The sequence below is a fragment of the Chrysemys picta genome, chromosome 8 (genome assembly GCF_011386835.1).
Source record: "Chrysemys picta bellii isolate R12L10 chromosome 8, ASM1138683v2, whole genome shotgun sequence".
Lineage (NCBI taxonomy): Eukaryota > Metazoa > Chordata > Testudines > Emydidae > Chrysemys > Chrysemys picta.
The window spans coordinates 44570503-44593241 of record NC_088798.1 but is presented as its reverse complement, the minus strand read 5'-3'; the positions used below and the strand labels follow the sequence as shown (position 1 = coordinate 44593241).

Here is a 22739-nt window from a genome sequence, read left to right as displayed (position 1 = left end):
TACATCATATCATATCACATCAGGCTGAAGTTCGCTGTTTAGAGAATCCATTTGAGAGGGGTTCTTTTTATGAAAGTGGGAAGGGTTGATGCATTCCAGGGCTGGTTCGGTACGATTTTAAAAAAAAGTACAGAGATGGCCCCAATACAGAGGAGTTGCTGCTCAGCTGTGAATAGGCACAGAGCGAAATGATGGCATGATGGGGAAATAGTGCAGTATTTTAACAGCCCTCCAGTCCTTGCCGCCTTTAAAAAAAAACCCTAATATGTTATTTGCTTTACTAGTTTTATTTACAACCAGCTCCCCATTAGCACCTCGCCTGATTACTGAGGAGGGAGAGCTATGTCAGGAGAGATGACTGAGAGCTATACCAAGAAAATCTAGCAAACCAGCTACTTTTGGGAGGTGGGGTTTCTTTTTTTCATGCTTTTTTGTTTATTTGTTTCGTTTAAAAACATTTGGAAGAGTAAACACAAAAGTAAAGGGCAGGTATAAAGTGTCTGTTGGTAAGAGGTCAGAGGTTAGAAATTCACGTCAATTCTGTGGTAGAGGCTGTGGCGTGGGGCAGGGAGAGGAAAAATATCTTTCCACCAAGCAGCTTGTTGATTTTAATTAACACAGGGATTCTCTGCTAGAAACAAGGGACAACCTCCATCTACTGGCTAGATCATTACGTCTCGTCTCCTTCCAAAACCCATTCCTCACTCATTAAGAAGGGAACAATTCTGGGGGAAGCTGCTAAGGTCTTAAGGTAAGATCCTGCCTGAGTCTTTGCTAAGAATACAGCTATTTAGACCTCACGGATGTCATTTGCTTGCTATTTTTTTTTTTTTTTTTTTTTTTTTTTTGTGAGCCGCACAGAATGGTCTTTTCCCCAGGTGTATTCGCAGGCGACATTTGGTGCATGTGAGTGTGTTTTAATCTAGAAATATCAGCCTTCGAAGATTGAACCATTCTTCTTAATAAAAGAGAGGCTGGGAGGGGGGAGGTTGTTTTGGGGTGGGGTTTTTTTTTTTTTGGAAGCTTCTTTACCAAATACACTAAAATATGACCAGTTCCCTGGGAAGCTTCGTGCGTCCTTGTTCTGATCACATCCAGGGTGCAAATACAAGGTCCATAGAAAACAATTAACAAGCTAACAGTTCTGAGCTGCTCAACACAGTTCGGTGCTAGACTATAATCTTGTTCTGCCTCTTTCTTTTGGATGTGTGATTATGTGTTTGCGGTTACTCCCCATTTGGCTATGTGTTTGGCATTATTGCGCCGCATTATTTGTAATTAAAATAACCTCTCCTCAAGCCAATCAATACGTACACATTTCCAGGTTACTGGGAAACACAAGCACTTTGCTCTGGCTGGGTTTTTTCCTCCAATTGTTCTGTAGATAAGCCACCGTACAGCCTTAGCCCGCGGAAGAGAGGCTGATTTTGTGAATCCCTGAGATTGTAATGCACCAGCTTTCTCCATTTCTGTATCATTCGAAAGTTGCCCGCAGAATATTTATGGGAATTCAAGCAGACTTCATCTGATAGAAAAAAGGTGGTGCTGGCAGAGGAGAGGCTATTTCTGACATCGAAGCGGATATTTACACGACAATATCGTTTCCTTAAAATGCAATTCATTTACATGCTGAAAGCAGCTACATCTGAGGCCACTGCAGAAGGGATGTAACAACGTTCAGATTTTCCTCCTTTGTGTCCAAAGTGCTTGTATTAGCCGCGGATTTTGTGGGGTGATTAAATTGATCGTTAAAAGCATTTATCCCATCACTACCTTCTAGAGCAGAAAACAGCATTAGGATTTGAAAATAGATTTCACTGTAGCCACCGCACTCGAAGGCACCAGGATCAATGGTGCTGCTGCTTCGAGGGGGTTGTTTGTTAATTTATTTAATTTTCCGGAATCAATTAAATTGGAAATTGCGGAACAGTTCGGGCACGTGAAAGAGGCGGTTTGCAGATTGCTGGGTTTTGTGTCTGTGGTCAGCTGTCGGACCCTTGATCCGGCTCGCCAGAGTCGCACTAAGCAGCCCGACACACCCTCTGGCATTGCCACGGTGCCATTCTCCCCAAATAAGCAAACGCTTGATTTAAGGTAGACTAAGGCAAAACCTCCTCTGCTTAAAGAACCCGCCTGCTTGAATACCCTCCCCCTTCTTCTAATTATTATCTGTCAGTTATTAATTTGTATGTAGACCTTGTCCTAAATCCTCAGAACTAGACACAAAATCCGTTCACGCTTTAACAGGCTTGAGGCAGTAGCCCGTGGCAAAAAGAATACGGTCTCGATAGCAAAACGGATCCAAATGATCGCATTCGCACGCATGAAATCTGCCCTGGGCGCATGCTAATTGCAAAGCTGGAAGTGGTTTCAGCCGTCGCAGGGAAGGTTCCATGGAAGCGCTAAAGCAGAGGCGCGTTTTGTGACCACTGCAAAGCGTTCGGTGTCGCGATACAGAGACAGGGCAACATTTTACCTGCTGGGATGATCTCAAAAACAAGAGCATCCATCTCACCCCTTTAGTCCGGGAGTCCGAGCCGCACCCTGTCTCTGTCTTTAGGAAAATCTGAAATCGCATAGCACGATCTGAACATATTACTCAGCATCATTGTATCCTTCCTAAAATGCCATTGATAGAGAGAATGGGGTTGGTGGGGCTGTGTGAAATGAGAAACCAAATTCAGAATCAGTGGGGCACTGGTATAAATCGATTCCCAGAGGAGAATCGTTTGACATTTCCTATCGGATTGGTTTTAAATGATGAATTCTCTCTCCCACCCAACCAAACCAGCAAAACTCCACCAGGAGCCAGCTGTCTGTCGCCCACCAACCTGCCCGAGAACAGCAGAGTTACAATGTACAACGAGAAATGAAATCTTAAGAATATTGAAACAGATTTACCTTGGTCTACTACGGGCCTTTTGGAAATGAAGAAGTCACGTTTGATGCTAGCAACAAACTTTTAGTGTCGCTCTAGGTCAGGAGTGGTCTCTCAACATTAGGATGTTAACGAGAAAAAGCTTAAGAAACCCCTGGCCTTCTTTGCTGGAGCAGCAGCAGCAGCTAGTGTATCCTTCACCGTAGCTGATGGAGCAGAAAGAAAGGGCTCTAATTAATTAAGTGCGCCCGATTGTAAGGGGTTTAGTCACTTCTGAGTTTTGTTATGGGATCTGCCCAATTATTCCTAATAGCGCCATTGAGCTAACATAGTGATAGAAATGTAACAAATGATTTTTGTTTGGTTGGTCTCTCTCTCTCTCTCTCAAACGCCCTGGCTGGCTCGGAAGCTTTTCCCCTGCACCTGCACGTTTTTCATTGAACCCAGCAAAAAGCCATTAGCAGACAAAATGGGGAGGAAAGGGGGAGAGAGCGCTTCAACTTTTCAAGAGCACTTTGCCTGAAAGCGCCCGGGAGCTGGTATTTTAAACCCCGCTTCCGCTGGGGCGGGCTGGCAAGGAGAGAGGGCAAGAAGAAGCCACTTTCGGATGAATGACCTGGTGGAGGAAAACCTGCAGTTCATTGTACTGTTTCCGGGCACGGAGACTAGCCTTTATTTTCCTTGCGATCCCAGAGGTGCGCTCGCACCAAACCACACCTCTCTAGGCTCCGGGCACAGGCGATGAGTTTGCTCGGTCTCAGCTTCAGTCAGACGGGCGGGGAACAGCCACACATAGGACAGGGCTCGAGCGGTCCCGGCTGAGGAGAGAAACAAACACACATCGGATTAGGGTCCCCTCCACGCTGAGTCCTGGGACACTTTGAGCACGTATCTATTCCAAACGCAAGAGATTTCCTCTCTGGAAAACAGGGCCTTGCGGGGCAATCCTGAGCGTTCTCATAAACCCGAAAACACTGGGAAGCTAGCTAGTTAGGGCATGGTTTGTTACCGCTGCAACGGGAATATTTGGAAGGGGACCAAAAATCACGTTAGGCAAAGAGGAATTCACTAGATTTATAATGATAACGGGGATATTTATATCATCCATCTGTTTAGAATAGATTTTTAATCATTTCCAAAATAGCTCCGTAATCTACAATACACCACACACCATATATATATGCGCGCACACACGTAATCTCTCGAATAGGTGTGTGTATGTATCCACACACACTTTCTCTAAACGGTTTAAATCTCTTCTCTGTGGAGAGTAGAGTTCTTCCTCTTCCTTTAAGCCATTAGCCCCTTTCTCTTCCATTACAATCGTCATCATTAGGCAGCAAAGCCGTTGCTTCTGGATTTCTTTCATTAAGCTTCATCTACCCACACTTGCTGTGCAATCTTGGCTTGTATACCCCCCCCCCCAACTGTTTTTTCTTGGGGGGGGCAAAGCGGGTGAAGAGGCAACTTTTTCATTTTCTGGCCTGGTTTGGGCAGCTCGGCAATAAATAAATAAATACATTTAAAGTTTCGAAATTCCACTGCAAACAACACCCGCAGCCCGGATTGAATCGCCTTGTTTACCTTTTTCTTGTGGCTTGTTGTGCTAATTGACTTGTTTTCTCCACGGAGAACCTACCCCTCTGAACATCCCCACCCCCCCTTTTTTTTCAAGGCGTTGACTGCTTTTCAGGAAACTGCGATTTGCGAGAGGACCTACCCATTTTTAAGGGAGAATCCCTGACCCTTTTGTGTCTGCCGTATCGTGTTATAGGAATTACTCTCCTAATAAAAAAAAAGCAACAAAAAATTGATTTCCATCCAAAAGGGCTAATTACATTACTTACAGTAAATAGCAGCCCTGCTGTCCAGGGTCTAGTGTGCCAACAGAGAAAAAAATACCGGCTTATTTCACTTGATTGGCTCCATCTTTGTGTGAAATTGTGTTTTATGAGCTGTATTCTGGCACTGGGAGGAATGTAGCAACACTCAATCTGCAAATAACATTCATTTCAGCTACTTGGGGCGAAAGAGAAGGGAGGATTTGGGGGTTACATGGGCGGGGGCGGAGACTCCGGGAGTCCCTGTTCGAAAGGAAATGGGGGCTGGAGGGGGTGTTTTCACGAGTCATGCTGGAGTTTAGGGCGGAAGGCCACTAAGGGAGCCAGGGGAGCAGAACCGCCGCCAGGAAGATCCTGCAGCGGGGACTGAGGTGTCAGGAAACAGCCTGCAGCTGTTGCAGAGAAAGGCAAGGCGGAGAATGGTGTGAAAAGTAAGTGTGGAGAACCGAGAGCTGGCCCAGACTGACTGTCCCACCCAGCCCTGCACACAGCGCTCGCTGGCACCGGCGCAGCCAGCTGAAATCCTCGCTTCTCCCCGGGGGTTGTAGTGCGCGGCGCAGCGCTGCAGCTGGGGAATGGTTCCGCGGGGGGGAGGGCGGGCTTCCTCCCTGCCCCATAACCCCCCTCCCCAGCTCACGGGACAAGGTGGGGCTGCGGCTGGGGTTTGCTTGCACTGTGAGGCTGAGGGCGAAGGACGGGGGTCTGCGCCCGGCTGGACGTTAACACGGCTGGAAGTTTAAACTTCACCTGGGAGGGATGCTGGGGGGTTACTGATCACCCTGCGGCCGGGCAGGAGCAAGGTGCCTGGCGCTATCCCCAGCGTGCAATCTCTGCCCCGAGTCTGCGGTTACGTCTTCCACGTGGAAGCCTGGATCCACCGGACACGAGCGGGGCTAATTATCCAGCATCATTTCCGTGGACACAATAACTGGGGGAAGGAGGAGGTTGCTTAATGCTATTTGGTTAATTACACTGCTGGCAAGGTCCAGTCGCTCCCCATGATAGTAACCTCCACCTACGCCCACAAAGGTGTTCTCATTTTCCTGCCACCACCAAAGGGCCCAAATGGGGGTGAATCTGGGGTCTATAGGCGGCCTTGGCCATTCAGCACCACCAAGTGAGACAATAAACACTGCAAGATCCTGCACTTCTATGGGCAAAGTTGGGGGGCGGGGGAGGCGAGATGGGAGAGACCCACCAAAACAGTCCAGTCGCACTTCTCAGCTCACCAATCCTGCACAGGATGCTCTGAGTTTCCCTTGTGCTTGTAACCCCCGTTTCCCGGGACTGTGTGTGTGAGTGTGTGTGTGTGTGTGTGTGTGTGTTTGGGGTGGGGTGGGGGTATAGATCCCACCCCACCCACCATCCCCAACTGGCATGTTTGTCACTGCTTGCCCATCACCGGGGGTTGAGAGGAGGATGACAGGTCTTTGTTGTCTGAATAAAAATCAGTGGCAGCTCTAGGGAGAGAACTCCTCCTACTAAATTATCAAAAATGGGCTGGCTTTAGTCTCTTAACAAATTGGACAGAGCTCCGGAAAGCAGCAGTCCCAAATCCAACCTACAGGCACTGGGAACTTTAAAGCAACCAGGGACTGCTGAAAATAGCACTTCTTTTTGCTTTCTTTGTGTTCAAAACTATTTCCTTTCCCGGCCGATTTGGTTGCCCCTAGTTCCAAGTCTCTTCAGTCAGGAGCCCCCGCTCTCCAGCGCAGTAACAGATTCTCCTGCTTGGTTTTTTTGTTTTGTTTTTGTTATTCTTACTACATTATTTTTCTTCTCCCCCTTGTTTGTTTTCTGCACATCTTCAGGAAGCCCTCGGTGCTTGTGCAAAGAGAAGCCACTATTGCAATCTCCCTCTGCCTGCGCCGTGCGCCTTGGTGTAGACATTTTGGATGATCTAAAGACTCTGGGGTCTGTATATGGAAATAGTGGGGTGCAGAGCAGAAGAAAATACTTGTCCTTTCCGTCCCCCAGCCATGCTTTTCCACGGGATCTCCGGAGGCCACATCCAAGGAATCATGGAGGAGATGGAGAGGAGATCCAAGACCGAGTCCCGCCTGGCCAAAGGCGGACAGATGAACGGCCGGGAAACGGTAAGAAAGAAGCGAGCACCCCTTTAAAGGGAATCACTGCAAGATACGAGCCTGCACCCTGATACACACAGCCTGGGGGAAGAGAGAGACTCTGCTTTCCTCCCTCCCCCATTCCCTTAAGCCCCCTTAAGTTTAGAAACATTTCTGAGGCTCACGTTAAACACCAATCGCTCTCTAATGGAGTCTGTTATGCTGGGAGGCTGAGCCATGCATTCGTCTAATATTTGTATGTGTGTGTCTATGTGTGTGTGTGTGCGCGCGCTCAACTGAGTCATAAGAGGGAAAATATTTTAAGTTTCATAAGAAGGACACGGTTTAATTCATTACAGCGAAGCAGACCTCTGACTCCTGCATAGTTTGCAGTGGGGGCCTTGCTTTCTCGTTTATCAAGGGGCTACAGGCCGGGTTTTGAAAAGGTGCATTTTACCCTTAGCAGCCCTGGCACTTTCCAAACTGGATTGTAGAAATCTTCGCTGCAAAATAGTTTGTTTTTTTCGGGGCGAGGGGCAGTGTTTAAAGTAAAAATATAGCTTTAATGTCTGAAAAGGGAGCAGCCCCGCTGAATGTTATTTCTTACGATACATTGTCTGGAAATAATATCTCTTTTCTTTGCAAACGAGTTGAAACCTTAGCACCCCACGTCTGGAGAAACGGTCCCCTAGCTTCATGGAATATCTTCTGCAAAGCGAGCTTCTGCCTTTCTCCTACTTGTAGAACTTCCGTTGAGCACTAGAACACAAAGTAATCGCCTGGGGAACTGCTTTACCGAGCTACTGGGTCCCCCCTTCCCCTGTTAAATAAACTCCTGAGGGTTTTACAATGTTAATTCAACTCATTCCCCCAGTTGTTACAAAAAAGGGAAAACATTGAATTGCGTTTGCATTTGCAGCTAAAAAGAATTCGGTGATAAAAACAGATGAATTTTTCACTTTTCATAAAACAAAACAAAACCCAACTATTTTAAGTTCACGTTTGGGGGGTTATTCTGGTATGTACACTATCCCTCCATCTCCGTTTCTTATTACTGCGATTTCTTATGGAAAACAGGCCAACAGAAACTTGAAAAAGTTTATTAATGAAAGGAAAAGTTAATAATTTTAAGGGGGAAACCCTCCCTGTGCATTCTTTTCATTAGGATCACTCTCCAACAGTTTGATTGTTCTCAATTAATTCTTCATGGACTATTTTCCCTTCATTTCTGCTTTAAGTGGCCTATTTGCATTTAGAGGAGGGGTTTTAAATAGTTTAAGCTGTATTCAAATTTAACAGGAATTCCAAATTGTGAGTGTCTCCACTGATGCAAATTTCCAGGGCAGCAAGGAGATATTTTCCTACTTGTAAAATATTCGCTAGTCTGGATTTCCTAGCACCAAAAGGTGCAATTTAAAGCTAACGGGGAAGATACATCCAACTCTGTAACTTCCCCAGGACTAGAAAACAATCAGTTCTCGTTTCCTAGTGAGGCCTAATCACCGGGCTACAGGTACAGAAATGAAGTTACATCATTAGAGAAGGTGTAATGGGTTAAACAGCCAAGTCGTGTCCTAGTAAATACTTACCTAGGGAAGATGGTCTGGCCCCCTCAAAGGCCAGAGCAAATGCAGCCAGGTCGGTTCCAAACAGCTGGGTTTTTTTCTGTGAGCCCCGCCTTTGGTTCTTGCGGCAGTCCCAGTCCAAGCATCACACCGCCCGCTTGTCTTGATTTGCTTTCTCATCCAGTTTTGTGTGGTTGTTTTGCAGAACATGCCCCCAATGAGCCCCGAGAAGCCTGCTTTGTGTGCTGGTTGTGGAGGGAAGATCTCAGACAGATATTACCTGCTGGCTGTTGACAAACAATGGCACCTCAGGTGTCTCAAATGCTGTGAATGTAAACTGGCTTTGGAGTCAGAACTCACCTGCTTTGCCAAGGACGGCAGTATTTACTGCAAGGAGGATTATTACAGGTACAGCACTCAGTCCCTACCGGTTCAAATGCACATCCCTTCCCAGAACAGCAGCGGCCAAACCGCTCATCTCCAGCTCGGGATAGCTTCTTATAGGCAAAGACTTCTCGTTTATATACACGTGGCTTTAGGGCAATTGTATCAAATGTGCCCCCTTTGTAAATCTCGCACATGTAAAATACTGATCGACATTTTCAGGAGACAAAGTTAAAGCATGTTACGATATAAACAACAACAGGAGACAGTCAGTTTCCCACTGGTCTAGGTGCTGTTAATCGCTGCCTAAATTTCAAACAAAAGTTTCCCTCTCGCTGTAGCGTGTATATTTATTTCCCGTTTCCCAAGAGCAGGGGTCACCCTCCTGAACTGACTAGGTAATGGCAAAGCTCCGGTTTGGAGAGACGCCGTAAAGAATAGCAGAGACAGCTCTTATTAATACAACAAACCATCCTTTCTGCTAAATCAAATCAACTCCTTGCAGCTCACGACTAGATTTTTAATTCTCATCGGTCAGTGGCTCTAGACAGGTAGAATTCCAGCAGAGCGCAGTTTCGTGGCTTGTTTGATTTGTTTTGATTTTCTGTTTTTTCCCCCCCGGGTGCCCCGTTCTCTCTCCCTCCCAACCTCTCAATCTGGTTTACGATTTAAGGAACGAAAGGGAAGTGAGAACAAGTTTTCTCCCAATGCTGCTTATTTATCTTCATTAACGCTAGTCGAGATGTTGTAAAATAAAATAAAAAAATAAAAAAAAAATCCAGGCAGAAAGATCAGTTTCCTGAGAAAATTAAAGTGGACTATTTCTGGCCCATTCTGGTTTTCTCATACACAGAGTTTCTAACAAGCCCAAAGAGTTTACATTAGCCAGGGCGGAGGCTTCAGGAGAGGCCTATGTAAAGGCCGTTCTCTGAGGGTTGGGTAGAAACGGGTCCAGCTGCAAGATTTGGGGGGCAATATTTTTAGGCTCTCAGTTCAGGAGCAGAAACTAGGGTGGGAGGCGCGTGATTCAAGTCAGGGGAGCTGGGCAGCCCCCGGGGGCTGGGCAGTACCTAGCACCTTCCTGGTTGATGCCCACTTTTCTGTTTCCTTCAGAAGGTTCTCCGTGCAGAGATGTGCCCGCTGCCACCTTGGGATCTCAGCCTCCGAAATGGTCATGAGAGCCAGGGAGTCGGTTTATCACTTGAGCTGCTTCACCTGCACCACCTGCAACAAGACTCTGACCACAGGCGATCACTTTGGCATGAAGGACAACCTGGTTTACTGCAGGGCCCATTTCGAGACCCTTTTGCAAGGCGAATACCCGCCTCAGTTGAGCTATACTGAGCTGGCTGCCAAGAGCGGAGGGCTGGCACTGCCTTACTTCAATGGCACTGGCACAGTCCAGAAAGGGAGGCCCAGGAAGAGAAAAAGCCCAGCTCTAGGAGTGGACATCGTCAGTTACAACTCAGGTGAGAACAGCGCCCTGAACCTTTCACTCCACAGAAAGGGGCCTTCTCAGACTCCCCTCACCTCCCCTCCCCAGCCAGGCAGTGCGTCTGTAACTCAGCCAGGCCAAATCTTGCTTAACCATTGGAAAATCAAACAAACAGTCCTCTGAGGGTTGGAGCAGTTGCAGGAAAGCGAACAGAAGCCCTTCTAAAAAGCTGTCTTCCTCTATTAATGTCAAATACCCAGACAGTCACTTCCCAGGGCGAAGACAACACCCCCACTCCCAACCCCAAACCCAGCCCTATGTTTCTGTAGGAATGCGGGAGATGTGGTTGCTTTGATTGTCTCAAAATCAAACCCTCCACCACTCGGACCCCAATTCAGGGTCACCTAAACTGATCAACAGAAAATAAATCTGGAGGAAACATGTCTGATTTCCGCAGGCCCGCCGGCCTGCATGTGAATCCGTAGATACTCAGGCTGAATATTTTCCTATTTTGCTGGCACTTTTTTTTTTTACCCTCTCCTCCGCCAGCAGCTCCCTGCAGCGGGGCAATAACAAGTAGCGTATCTGCTCCGTTCCCAATGAAAGGAAGGGACAACAGCTGAGCGGAAACCGCCTTATTATTTGAAACGCTTTTAACGTTAGTACCTTTGTCATCCAAACATCAGAACTATTTCCGCACCAGAAAGCGCCACGGGCCCGAATTAAATAGTTCCAGGCAAGTCACACGGTGTTTCAATAACCTGAAGATGAACGAATTAACCGAATTTAAAAATGACCGATCCCAAACGAATGTTTTTACTGAGTTTCGATGTATTCATGGATCGCCCAGTAACACGGAAAGAAAGGTGTATGGTGGGGGTGGGGGTGTTACAGTGAGCAGCTTTGTGTTTTCCTGTGTAGGCAGCAAGACTTTTAACTCCCAGTTAAGCTGGGGGACGGAATTCTAGGCGGTGATCTGCAGTTTGGCTGGGAAAGGCGCCTATAGATGGTGTGTCCATGTCCTGTAACGTGGGGTGCTCGAGGACTCACAACTTGGTTCAATGAAGCAAAGTGCTCTGAAGCGGTCACCGCGGAGGAGTGCACAGAAAAGGGGACCTGTCTATTTCAGTTTGAAGAAACTGCTCTGCGCTCCATACAAACGCACCAACTCCGGCCTGGAATTCCGTCCCCAAGTTCAACCCATTGCCACCGAGACACAAAGATTCCTCCCTTTCTCCTCCCTTCCTCCCACCAGCACAAACCCCAGTCCTCCCCGGACAGGCACTTCTCTTTGGGGCTGTTTGTGAAGAGGGCTTCAGTGTGGAACTGCTTGGCTGTGCGAGGTTATTTCAGCTCCTCTGATGCGTGGACCTTGGAGCCAGGGCAATCAGTGCATTAATTGTTCTTTGTTAATTGAAGATGACATTGGAATCCCTGGCCACTGAGCAGTCCCTAATCAATTCCCTAAAGGGTATGACGGAAGGGGAACCTGTAGCCCAGTCACTCGCTTCTAACGGTGGATTGAGAGCCAGGAATTCAGTTTTGGATCCATGTTATTCCTTATTCGCATCAAGTGTCCGAGCTCCCCCAGACCCCGAGAAACCAAACATTTAGAAGTAATCCACTGTGATAATTAGGCTCACAAGCCTGGGGAAAGGCGAAAAAAATTGGCTACAGCGAAAAACCCTTTGAACGCTAATGTGGGGCGCAGTGAAACGCATTTTTAAAGGCAAATGTGGTGTTTGCGTTTGTATGTTAGGCTAAAAAGTCTTTTCTTTCTTTCTCCCCCTTGCCCCCAGATAGTTAGCGGGGTCACCCTCTGCAAAGGAGGTTAAAAAGCCTCATCTAGGACTAGGAGACAAAATGTAGCTCACCCAAACGGGAACGCAGAGTTTACATCGGAAAATGTCCGAGTAAAACGAAGCTACTTCTGACCGGCTTCTTTCGACTCAGGCAAGATCAGCCAATATAATTTTTGTAGCTTTAGCATATCAATTTTGGGGGAGGGGGGGGTGAGGAGAGGAAAGGGGGAGACTATGAATACCCAGTGCTGGCACGTGGTCTGGAGAAAGTACATTTTACAACTAAACTAAAGACGGTCTAGCGCTGATAATTCCAACCATTGACCAATTTAACACCCAAGAAAGCCACAGAATCTCTGATGGTTTTAGAATGACATGAAATAGATATAACTGTTATTTGAAAGGAAAAAAAACCCTTTGCAGTAGGTAGCCATTTAAAAAAATACATTTTTCCTCGTTCGCCTTTGGCTTCAGGACTGAGAACTATTCTTTTATGTAATTGTCTCCAAAGGGTAACGAATCTAAATAGAAATAAACATACAGGATTCAAAGCGTGAATTTAGAGCAATCGGAAAAGTGAGACACAGACCGGGTTTCCCAAAGCAGGGAAGAGTCTAAAAGGCAGTATTCTAGGGTATCTTTCTCTCAGATACTAGCCACAACATGTGCTGTCCTTTTGCATATGTAATTAACAGTTTAGCTGGAAACCTAGGTACTGATTCTCTAATCTAATTCAACACAACAGGATAGAAAGGATGAAGTGAAAGTCTTTTGTCAGGCACGATGGATTTGGTTTTAAAAGACCTCACCAAATATCACTTTCAATTGTATGTGTCAGGGCAGCAAAAAGGTGTTTTCCCTTTAGTGGTATTTCATTGAATTCTGTACAAAAGAAAGCCAGTAAGTTTTTCCACCTCTAAAATATTGCAATTCCAAGTCTGTTCTACTTTTCAAACTCCATGTTCGAACTGCTAAATGAATGTGTTAGTGACCCCTAGTGGCATCTGTAGGCAGGCGTATTTCTCAGGTAAAGGCTGAAAACTCGTTAAAGAACTATGTTTATCAGAAGTCTGATCATTACTAAAGGCAAAATGTTTGTCTTTAGACCTGTTTAACTGCAATTTTACACCCTGATGGGTTCCTGAACCTGGACACTAGTGCTCAGTGATTGTTTTGTCTCTTAGCTGTAATTCACTGTGAAAACATCTCTGAACACTAGAACATAATTTAAACATTTCCATAACGTATTTGTGCTAAAACTTATCAAGTTTCGGACTGCACTCTGCAGCTAGGCAAAGGAATCCATTTGTTGTGTCAAAGCTAGATTGTAATTGACGATGTAAAAGAATCTGAAGAGGGGCAAAAACTTACCTTTCCAATAAATCAAGATGCTTTCTTAATCAAAACACATATATCGTCCTATTCATACTGCAAGCTGAAGGACATTATGGAAACAACCCAAACTTCTAAAAAAATGAATTAAATGTGTTGCTAGCCCTGATTCAGCAAACAATTTGATGACACAATGGAGAAAAAGTTTATTCTCAAACAAGATTATATGAATCTTGCTTAGATTATGTGTGTATGTATGTGTATATATTTTATATATTCACACACACATAAAGAGGCAGGATAGTGTTGTGGCTAGGCACTGGAGTAGGCTCTAGGAGAACTGGGTTTTGTTCTTGGCTCCGACACAGTCTTCTTTTGTGACCTTGGATGAATCACTTAATCTCTTTGTTTCTCTGTTCTTCAGCTACAAACTGGAGACCTAACAATATTTCAGAGAGTTATGACGCTAACACCATTAATATTTGTGAGGGGCTCAGATACTACAGTGATAAGTACCCTATAAATAACGTATTTGATCCATATTAGCTACTATATGTTAGAAATAATTTCTATTTTGAGAGCAAATGTGTTGAACAATTGTCCAAGGGACAGAAAGGTCATCAAATCTGAACAGTGTAAGTTATCTCAAAATGAAGGCAATTTTTCTTTCCCTAGAGCAATGTTTTGCACAGCTATTGCTCAAGAACTCGATCTCTTATGGTGTGTAAATGTAATAACTATGCAAAGTGTATTTGGTGAGATCTTGACAATGGGAAGTGTATTGTGCTGGCCACTAAAAAAAAGATGGTGCAAAGAAACATGCAGTAATGTATTGCCTGAATTTGAGCTGTAGACTAGTTTTTCAGGCAATAATGTAGCATTTTAAGCCACACAATGCTATTTCAGCCACTTAGAGAACAGACTGGTGTAATTATTATATAAATTGGGATTGTCAAAGGCACCTGAGGTAGTTATGAGCCCGTGTTCCATTGACTTAGGCACCTTGAAAAGCCAAGCCATGATAAATAAATAAATGCTCAGAAACCATGGTGACAAATTTGCTGTAAGAGGCTAGCTAGGCTAGACAGTCAGATAAACTGGAATTGTTGCTGCATAACTTCAATGCTTTAATAAAGAATGGCCTGCAATTGGCTAAAATAACTTCTTAGGACCAAATTTTGATATACTTGTTCACCATAAATAGTATTTTACTGCTCAAACAGTCCCATTGAAGGCAGTAGGACTGCATGTGGAATAAAGTGTTATTCAGCAAGAGAAAAATATTGGAAACCTGATCCTAAGTTACTTCCAAGGTAATTTCCACTTCCAGATGGTTTCAGAGCTGTCAGTTTATTTTATTTGAAAATAGAGATATGACTATAATTGCAGCTAGAATCTCTTCCATCCTGGATGAGCATTCACCTGATCCTTTGTTTATGTGTTGTGCAGCTACCATATGTAACTGTTGACTTACCTCTTAATTCAGTAGGGAGCAAAGCTCTGAGAAGACTTGAGCTTTTTATTTTTGGGGTAGTTGAAAGTTGTTTTACCTCTTTCTAGCACTGCAAGTCTCAGAGGCTCTAGTGACTGATGCAATGCAAAGTGCTAGCTGTGTGTTTTTAATATTGGTGAGGGGGGGACTGGGAGTTGGCTAAGACTAGTTAATAAATCCAACTGTAGGGAAGTAGACTAAAGGAAATTCAAATGAAGAATTAATGAAGCCTGGGCTAATTTACATGGTACATTCTTAACAATTTTTAAATTATTTTTTTTAATTCATATTCTTTGTTATGTGACAATCAGGTTTACCCTCTGTGTGATTGAGCTAGCTTTCTAAAATATAATCCTGAAAGTTATCAGATTATTTTTCAGGCCAAAAAGTATAACATGGATGACTTTGTTATTTTTTTTGGTATTTGTGTCATTCCTGTCCCAAGCATAGGCAGTGACACCATGGTACCCAGCACTACTACTGGCCCAGTGTGCAACTCACACCCATGAGGCAGTAATCTGTAATATATTTCTCATTCAAAGTCACTTTAACAACTTTCCACATCATCAAATCAAGGCACATCTTTAGCTCTGTGGTCTGGTAGTTGGCCATTCCACAGAATGGTCTATGTAGGTGCCAATCTAGCTGTGGTAACATTGCAGGCACCAACCCCAACACTTTTCATATAAAATTCTAGGCAGAATCCAAATGCATTTATTTTGGGTTTTATGAACAAACAATTCAGTCTTTATACTTGTCATAACAAGCCTTCCCACCTAATGCTTCTTTTTTTGCCTAGTGGTGATTTGGGAGGATTCAAAATGTTGGTTTGATCTTTACTCTTCTCTCAAGCTAGGGCAGTTTCAATGAGTGAAATTTTAAATGACTCTTTGGAAACATAACAAAACCTTCATCACCAGAGGGACCTGAAAATTAATGCCAAAGCAGTGAAACTTGGCAGATCTACCCTCAATAGACTGTTTCCTTAGTAGGAGTGAGCCTGGGGGATATAATAAATGTTAAGAACAGGAAAAGGCCATCCTCCTCCTGACCTTTATTTGTTAATCTAAATACCACTTCCTGACCATCCCGATACCATATTAGCTCAATCCCCTCTTTCTTCTCCAAAAATAGCGTGTGATTCTGGAAACTTGCCTTAGTTTTATTTACTACAGTATGATGCATGATCACCACCAACTCCTTGTTGTGTTATGTTGTTTACTGATCAGGTTGTAATGAGAATGAGGCAGATCACCTGGACAGAGACCAGCAGCCTTACCCCCCATCCCAGAAGACTAAGCGCATGCGCACTTCCTTCAAACACCACCAGCTTCGCACCATGAAGTCCTACTTTGCTATCAACCACAACCCAGATGCCAAGGACCTCAAGCAGCTTGCCCAGAAAACGGGCCTGACCAAGAGAGTTCTGCAGGTAAGAAGCCACCATCACAGGCTTGACAAAACTCCCCTTCCCCTGCCAATACAATAGTATCTCCCTTATTTAGACTGTTATATGTATATCTCTTCTTCTTAGTATAATATTGCTGTGTCCCTAGTGAGTGTGCAGAGAACTTAATGGGTAAAATACTACATGGCAGTGTATAGCTCACCACCCAAATTCAGCCCACAGAATTCTGAAATGTGGTTTGTGATCACCCTCATCCTCGATATGAGGGAACTATCTCCAGAGACTACAAGCCCCAGCGAGGGAAGCAATGCATCATGGGACTTGTAGTCTCTATGTGGTGACCTCTACATTAAGCGGGTAGAAGCAATCTGCTCCATTTTACACAAATGAGGTGCAGCCTTTGGGCTCCCTAAGTTGTCATTGTGGCCCTTGGTTGGGCAAAGTCTAGGTTTCCCTGGGATATGGCAAGCAAGCTTTGGCTGATACGATCCTCCAGGACCAGATTGCTTCCTTTCTCCATGTCTATCACTAAGGGCCTCCATAGTAATGTCAACAGTTAGTCACTCCCCTACCTAAAATACTCCCCCCCAAAAACACAGTTTAAAAAAATAAATAACTGTAAATCCCTTCTCATTGTGTGCTAGCTCAGTGAAATTAAAGTGAGGTATGTAGTGCTGTGTGCAGTGTGCAGAGAGAGGGCAGTGATCGAGGCAAAAGGAGACTCTATTAGCATTAATTGCTTGTCCATGTTACATGTCACCTAAAACATTTTAAATGAACCCACAGCTTTATAGGGAAGAGGACTAGGAAACCCATATTAATAATCAGTGCTATAGGGGATGGTGTCATTTCCCCTTTTAAAGTTTTCAGACTTTAAAAATGGTCACAAAAGTTTACCAGCCCAAGCACAAAATCTTTACTTTACCCATCCTTTACCATGATGACCTAGGTAATGGAACAACACCCCCAAGGATATGTTACTTGCCCATCAGAAAAGTTACTCTCCTTGGATGAGTGGGTGAGTAGACTTCTGCAAGGCTGCTCTAGGAGATCCTCATCGTGGGCTTCAATGTTCCATTAATCAGCACCCACAGTGCTGGACCTAATGTACAGATGCCTTTGTATGACGGAAACGATGCAAACTAGTAGTAAACAAAGATGTAGAGTTACTTAGATGATTTGCCAAACAAAAACAAACATAAAAATACATAAAAGCAAAAACAAAAACAAAAAGCAAACATCGGTAAAGAAATCAATTGGGATTGGTTTGCAGGTTTGGTTCCAAAACGCAAGAGCCAAATTCAGAAGGAACCTTTTGCGGCAGGAGAATGGGGGTGTCGATAAAGCTGATGGCACGTCACTTCCGGCACCGCCCTCAGCAGACAGCGGCGCTCTCACTCCACCCGGCACTGCGACCACTTTAACAGACCTGACCAATCCCACTATCACTGTAGTGACATCAGTGACCTCTAACTTGGACAGCCACGAATCCGGGAGCCCCTCACAAACTACCTTAACGAACCTTTTCTAACATTTGAGTTTTTTTTATTCTTATTCTTCTTTATTATTATTTACAAGACTCTTTATTTTTTTTTAAACAAACCCACAAAATATTTGGGAAAACAAACAGCTTGGTGTGTAGCATCTGCAGCCACTTGGCAAATGAGTTTGCAGTAATATGTCTCCATTATAAATGAACATATTTTGTCTATAAATTGTATTTGGATTTTTTTTAATTCATCAGACAATTGGAGGGAAAGTTATGAATCATTCTAATAAGTGCCTCTTAAAATTGTATGTTACTTATTTCCAGAATCTTGGGGGGGGAAGAGAGGGAGAAGAAAATTATATTCCCAGTCTGATAATCTGAGAAAGCCTCTAACAGTTCATTTAAAGCCAATAGTTTGCTGCTCCAGGATTGTATGTGCATTTATGGAGTTTCAGAGTCCTAAGTCTAACTTTATTTTTATAATACATGTTTAAGTTTCATACTATGTATTTGTCACACCTACAAAACAAATCAAATTAGGAATTGGAATAGACAGCGGCATTCCAAGTGTCAATGCTTCTTCTTCTTTTTCTTCTTCTTCTTCTTCTTCTTTTTTGTTTGTATAAATATTAGTTATGAGCTTGACCCTGTATTCATTGAGCACCCAAAATTCCCATGCAGGTCAATAATCTCAACCCTGCAAGCCATTCATCCATGTGGAATGTCCATTGACACCAGTGGGAGTAAGGCACGGATGGAGGACTTGCAGGATTAGGCTCAATGGGACTGGTGTGTAGGTAAGGACTGCAAGATCAGGCCCTTGGTCTGTGAATTCTGAATTATGCACACCAAAGGCCTTAATCCTGCAAACACTTATGCTCCAGAGTAACTTTACTCATGTAAGGAGGCTCACTAAAGTATACACCAGAGGAACTATTCAAATGAAAAGTCCCATTGATTTCAATGAGTTTTCTCATATGAGTAAGGTTACTCTGTTGCATCACTGTTTGCAGGATTGGGCCACAAGGCTGAATAATTCAATCTAAGTTTTAGCATTGCCTAGGCAAAATTTCATTTTTTCCCACTCTGCCATAAATGCCACTGATTTTAATTAAAAAAAAAAGAAAAGAAAAGAAAACAATTCACTCTATATGGCCCTGATCCTGCATCAGTAAAGCCAATGGGAGATTTGTCATTAACTTTAGTGAGTGTAGGATGAAGTTCTAAACGTATACATATCTTTATTACTAAGGCAATTCTCGATGAATTAAACTTTTTCAGGGAAGATGGAAATAAGCAAAATATAATTTATTAAGATGTTTAAGGAAACTGATTTTAGTACATTTTATTCATGCTATTTTGAATTTATTTTAGATGTTTCATGAGATTGTATCAGACACTTTGTTTAATACATGAACTTAAATCTTTAGTACATTAATATTTCTAATATATACTTTAGTTTTTTAACTTTTGTATAAAAGAAAAATGCATTAGAAGAATTCTTATGAAATTTGGAATTGGCAGTGGGTAGCTTTGAGGCAGATAAACTCAGAAGACCTTGTGGATGCTGATCTAAATACATTTCCTAGTTTACAATAGCAATTTTTTTCTTTTTCTTTTTCTTTTTTTTTTCTTTTTTCTTTCTTTTAATTAAGCTAAAAGTCTGAATGGTCTGGGCAGTGGTGAATGTTCATTTGTTCCCCTTTATTGTAGTTAAAAACAATTAGATTGTGGAAAGTCTGAGAAACAAAAACAAAAAACCAGTCAAGATCTACATCTTGCTTTTAGTGGATTGTTAAGAATAACTTTGCACATAGAATCCACTTTTTAGACCCCATCAAATCTCTCTTTTGGTGGTGAAAGTGGCTATTTAATATATTTTAAAGGTGTCCTTTTTGGCTGTATAAATGTGTGGTTACATATTGACAGTTCACTGCCCACATTAAAGTGCATTATTGTAACTTTTGCTCAGGGTTTTTAGAAAATTAGCACAGAAAAGTAGCTTATTTTTTAAAAAAAAGATGATGGAAGAGATGTTAACACTGTAATAGAAGAAAGGTGTGTTTGCCATTATATATTTAGCAAGTATGGTTATCATCTTCTATGGAGCTTAAATCTTGACTTTTCCTATTTCTATTACCTTATGGGCATTTACCACTAACCAGACCAAACAACCTTGGTAAGGCTGAGATCTTTATTAATACACTTTTACAGGTAAAAATATTGATACTTATAAATTTTGTTCTTTGACAGAACAATATATGGTACTATAGATCTACTTTATTAAGTAGACTAATTATAACTCAGTTCTACTATGTGCCTTATGATATAACTTGGGAGTAAGTTTGTGAAAAATCAGGATATATGTGTTGTTTGTTAAATTAACTGTTTTAAGCCCTTTTGACACCTCACTAGTTTTGTACTGTTTTACCTCTTATTTCTGAAACTCTTTTTATGGTGTATCCTGTTAGAGGGGACAAACATGTCATAGAAAGCAGTTGTGCACTCTTTCAGATATAGTTGATAAATTCAATAATCTTATATATTGAGCTTCGTGTTTATAGTACAGTAAGTGGTCTAGCAAAATTGTCCATGTTTCTTTGTTTATTGATAAATGCATTGTATAGAAACTATTTCCCCTAAATATTTATGGACCAAACAATTGTGATATATCCTATTAAATTTGTGTGAATAAATCATTTTGGATCCAAGGAGTTTTATTTCCCATCATTTTTTTTTAATTTAAGTCTACCTGTATCTATGTGTCTCTGCATTTTTACTATGAATGAATGAATGAATGAATGAATGATGTTAAACACGGGAACGCAATCTTATAAATGTGATTTCTTTTTAGGTTTTCACTTTCTTCATAGTAAATGTACTTACCATTGATGGCGCAACTTAGGTTTTAAGTTTTAAATCCCCCCCCTTTTTTTTGCACATGAAAAGTAATGCCCCACTGATTTGATATTGCAACCTTATCTTAGGATTTTAAAAATCAGATAACTAGCAGCTACAGTAATTGCATGAAAAATATAACAAATAATTATGATGAAATGAATCAAGATTTAATGCTAGGTATATTGAACACAAACTAGAATTGCAGACCCCTAAAAGCCAGGTTGCTCTGTAGTTTAATAAATTGTCACTATGATTTCTTTCAGGGAGAACAAATCTTGGGGCATTACAGCCAAACATCCCGACGTTTGAAAATTCCCTAAAGTATTAAAAGAAGGGGAAAAGTTTGATCGGAAATCCACTGCAGTGAAGACAAAGACAATATTAGGTTATGATAATCATATATTTAAAAAATTTTTGAGCCAAAAAAATTTAAAAAATAAAATAAAAGACTCAAATGTCATTTCCTGAATGTTAACAAAACATATGTTATTTTATGGTGTTTAATTATCAGAACAAAAGACTTAAACAATTTGTGTGGTATTAAAAACAAATTTAGAGAAACTGTGTATAAAACCAGAGCAACCTGGCAGCAATCTACCCAGCCCATATTTGAAGACAATTCTTCTTAAAAACAAATTAAAAATCACATTTGTCAAGCACAAGTACTTGTAAAATAAAATCCGAATGCTTTCATTCCACCTGCTTGCTAATGTGTATTAGTCATATCTGTTAAATGGCATATTGTAAATTCAGAGAAAAAACTTTTCACTCATTTAAGATCATAGGGACCAAAACCCAGTAATTTTAGTACGATTGTTTCTGACTTCTTTTTTTTAATAAAACAAAGAAATCTGCATGCACTTTTCCATCTGTCACCAATAGTGTACATTTCTGTATGATGAATTTTCTCTTTGATGTTTCTTGTATAATAAATAGCTTTCATTAATAAACATTTTATTTGATGCAAACATAGTTAACTTTATGTAAACACATAGCTAACTGTTGAAATTAATTTAAACTCATTTTTTGAAAAGAAGCAGTACAGTACATTTCCGTCATGTTGTATATAGAAAACCAAAAGAATGAGGTGGCAATATTGTTGCAAAGTGTAAAACAATTTCCTTTGGTGTTTAAATTTTTCATTTTCTTCTCTTCATTTGTTGTGTACAATTGACATATCTAAAACAAAATTAATAATAATTCCATCAGCCTCAACAACAAAACTAACAAAGTAAAATCAGCATAGGAAAGCATATGCAGTATAGTATTCAAAACCATCAATGACTTTTTAGAATACAAAGGTATAATTTATGGAACCCTGAGACGTTTACATCTTCACTATGCAATGAACAAATTTGTTGAACTGTTAAGAAAAGGCTATCCTAAGAAAGAGTTGATCTTTGCCCATTCCAAATCACAGATGAGTTTAACAAGCCAACAAGCAAGTGTAAAGATAACCAATTCTTTAGTAATGAGGTTTTGTAATTGTTCAAAGGACTATTTGCAGAAAGTTTTTTTTTAAACTATATTGCTATTTAGCTATATATCCAAAGCATATGTTAAACAATTAACATATACGAGACTTGCCAGAAAATCTTTTCATTAAGATGAAATTTTTATTATATAGAAATGAACCCTATGTAAACAATGTAACTTTTATGAATACTGACAGACATTAAATATTTCACTTACGTGTATCCTCAGCATTTTGAATGTTTTCTTAAACTCTCAGTTTCTGAATACTAAAGAGAAAACTCAAACAAGTCCAGTACATACTATTATTAACAACATAACACAAAATTGCACACAGATTACTTCAATAATCTTCTGAAGACCAGTATGTAGAATCCGCAAGCTGCAGTTAGTTATCATTTATTAGTGGCAATTATGGTGAATATTGTTTAAATAACCCTTTTACAGTATGTGGTTGTCAAGGCTGGATCCCCACTTTGAACTTTAGGTTACAAATGTAGGGGCCTGCATGAAAACTTCTAAGCTTAACTACCAGCTTAGCTCTGGTTCCGCTGCCACCATTTCCCAATTCTAGATTCCCACCCTGGGAAGCACTGAGAAAAACCTTTCACCAATTCCCTGGTGAATACAGTTCCAACCCCCCTGGGATCTACAACAGGGAGAAATTAACCAT

General features: G+C 41.9%; 1 protein-coding gene across 14 annotated transcripts; it reads left to right on the top strand.

Annotated features, from left to right (window-relative positions):
- The first annotated feature begins 386 nt into the window (after nucleotides 1–386).
- On the top strand, nucleotides 387–22290 carry LHX9 (LIM homeobox 9). 14 transcript variants are annotated; one of them, XM_065554402.1, is made up of 7 exons: nucleotides 387–405; nucleotides 622–751; nucleotides 6531–6815; nucleotides 8556–8758; nucleotides 9848–10203; nucleotides 16025–16227; nucleotides 17477–20391. In XM_065554402.1, exons 3-7 carry the CDS (start codon nucleotides 6642–6644, stop codon nucleotides 17732–17734), a joined length of 1194 nt encoding a protein of 397 aa, XP_065410474.1. In that variant the 5' UTR covers nucleotides 387–405; nucleotides 622–751; nucleotides 6531–6641; the 3' UTR covers nucleotides 17735–20391. The 14 variants fall into 14 exon arrangements, with proteins under 14 accessions (XP_065410474.1, XP_005304409.1, XP_005304407.1 ...); XM_005304352.5 differs by lacking the exon at nucleotides 387–405 and having other exon boundaries at nucleotides 484–751; nucleotides 6697–6815; XM_005304350.5 differs by lacking the exon at nucleotides 387–405 and having other exon boundaries at nucleotides 484–751.
- The last annotated feature ends 449 nt before the right edge of the window (nucleotides 22291–22739 follow it).

Bases quoted from the DNA above. Each gene is read 5' to 3' on its own strand.
- LHX9 (XM_065554402.1), top strand. From the start codon at position 6,642: ATGGAAATAGTGGGGTGCAGAGCAGAAGAAAATACTTGTCCTTTCCGT. The intron at 8,759-9,847 runs GTACAGCACTCA...TGTTTCCTTCAG, and splicing joins TGCAAGGAGGATTATTACAG to AAGGTTCTCCGTGCAGAGAT. The intron at 16,228-17,476 runs GTAAGAAGCCAC...ATTGGTTTGCAG, and splicing joins TGACCAAGAGAGTTCTGCAG to GTTTGGTTCCAAAACGCAAG.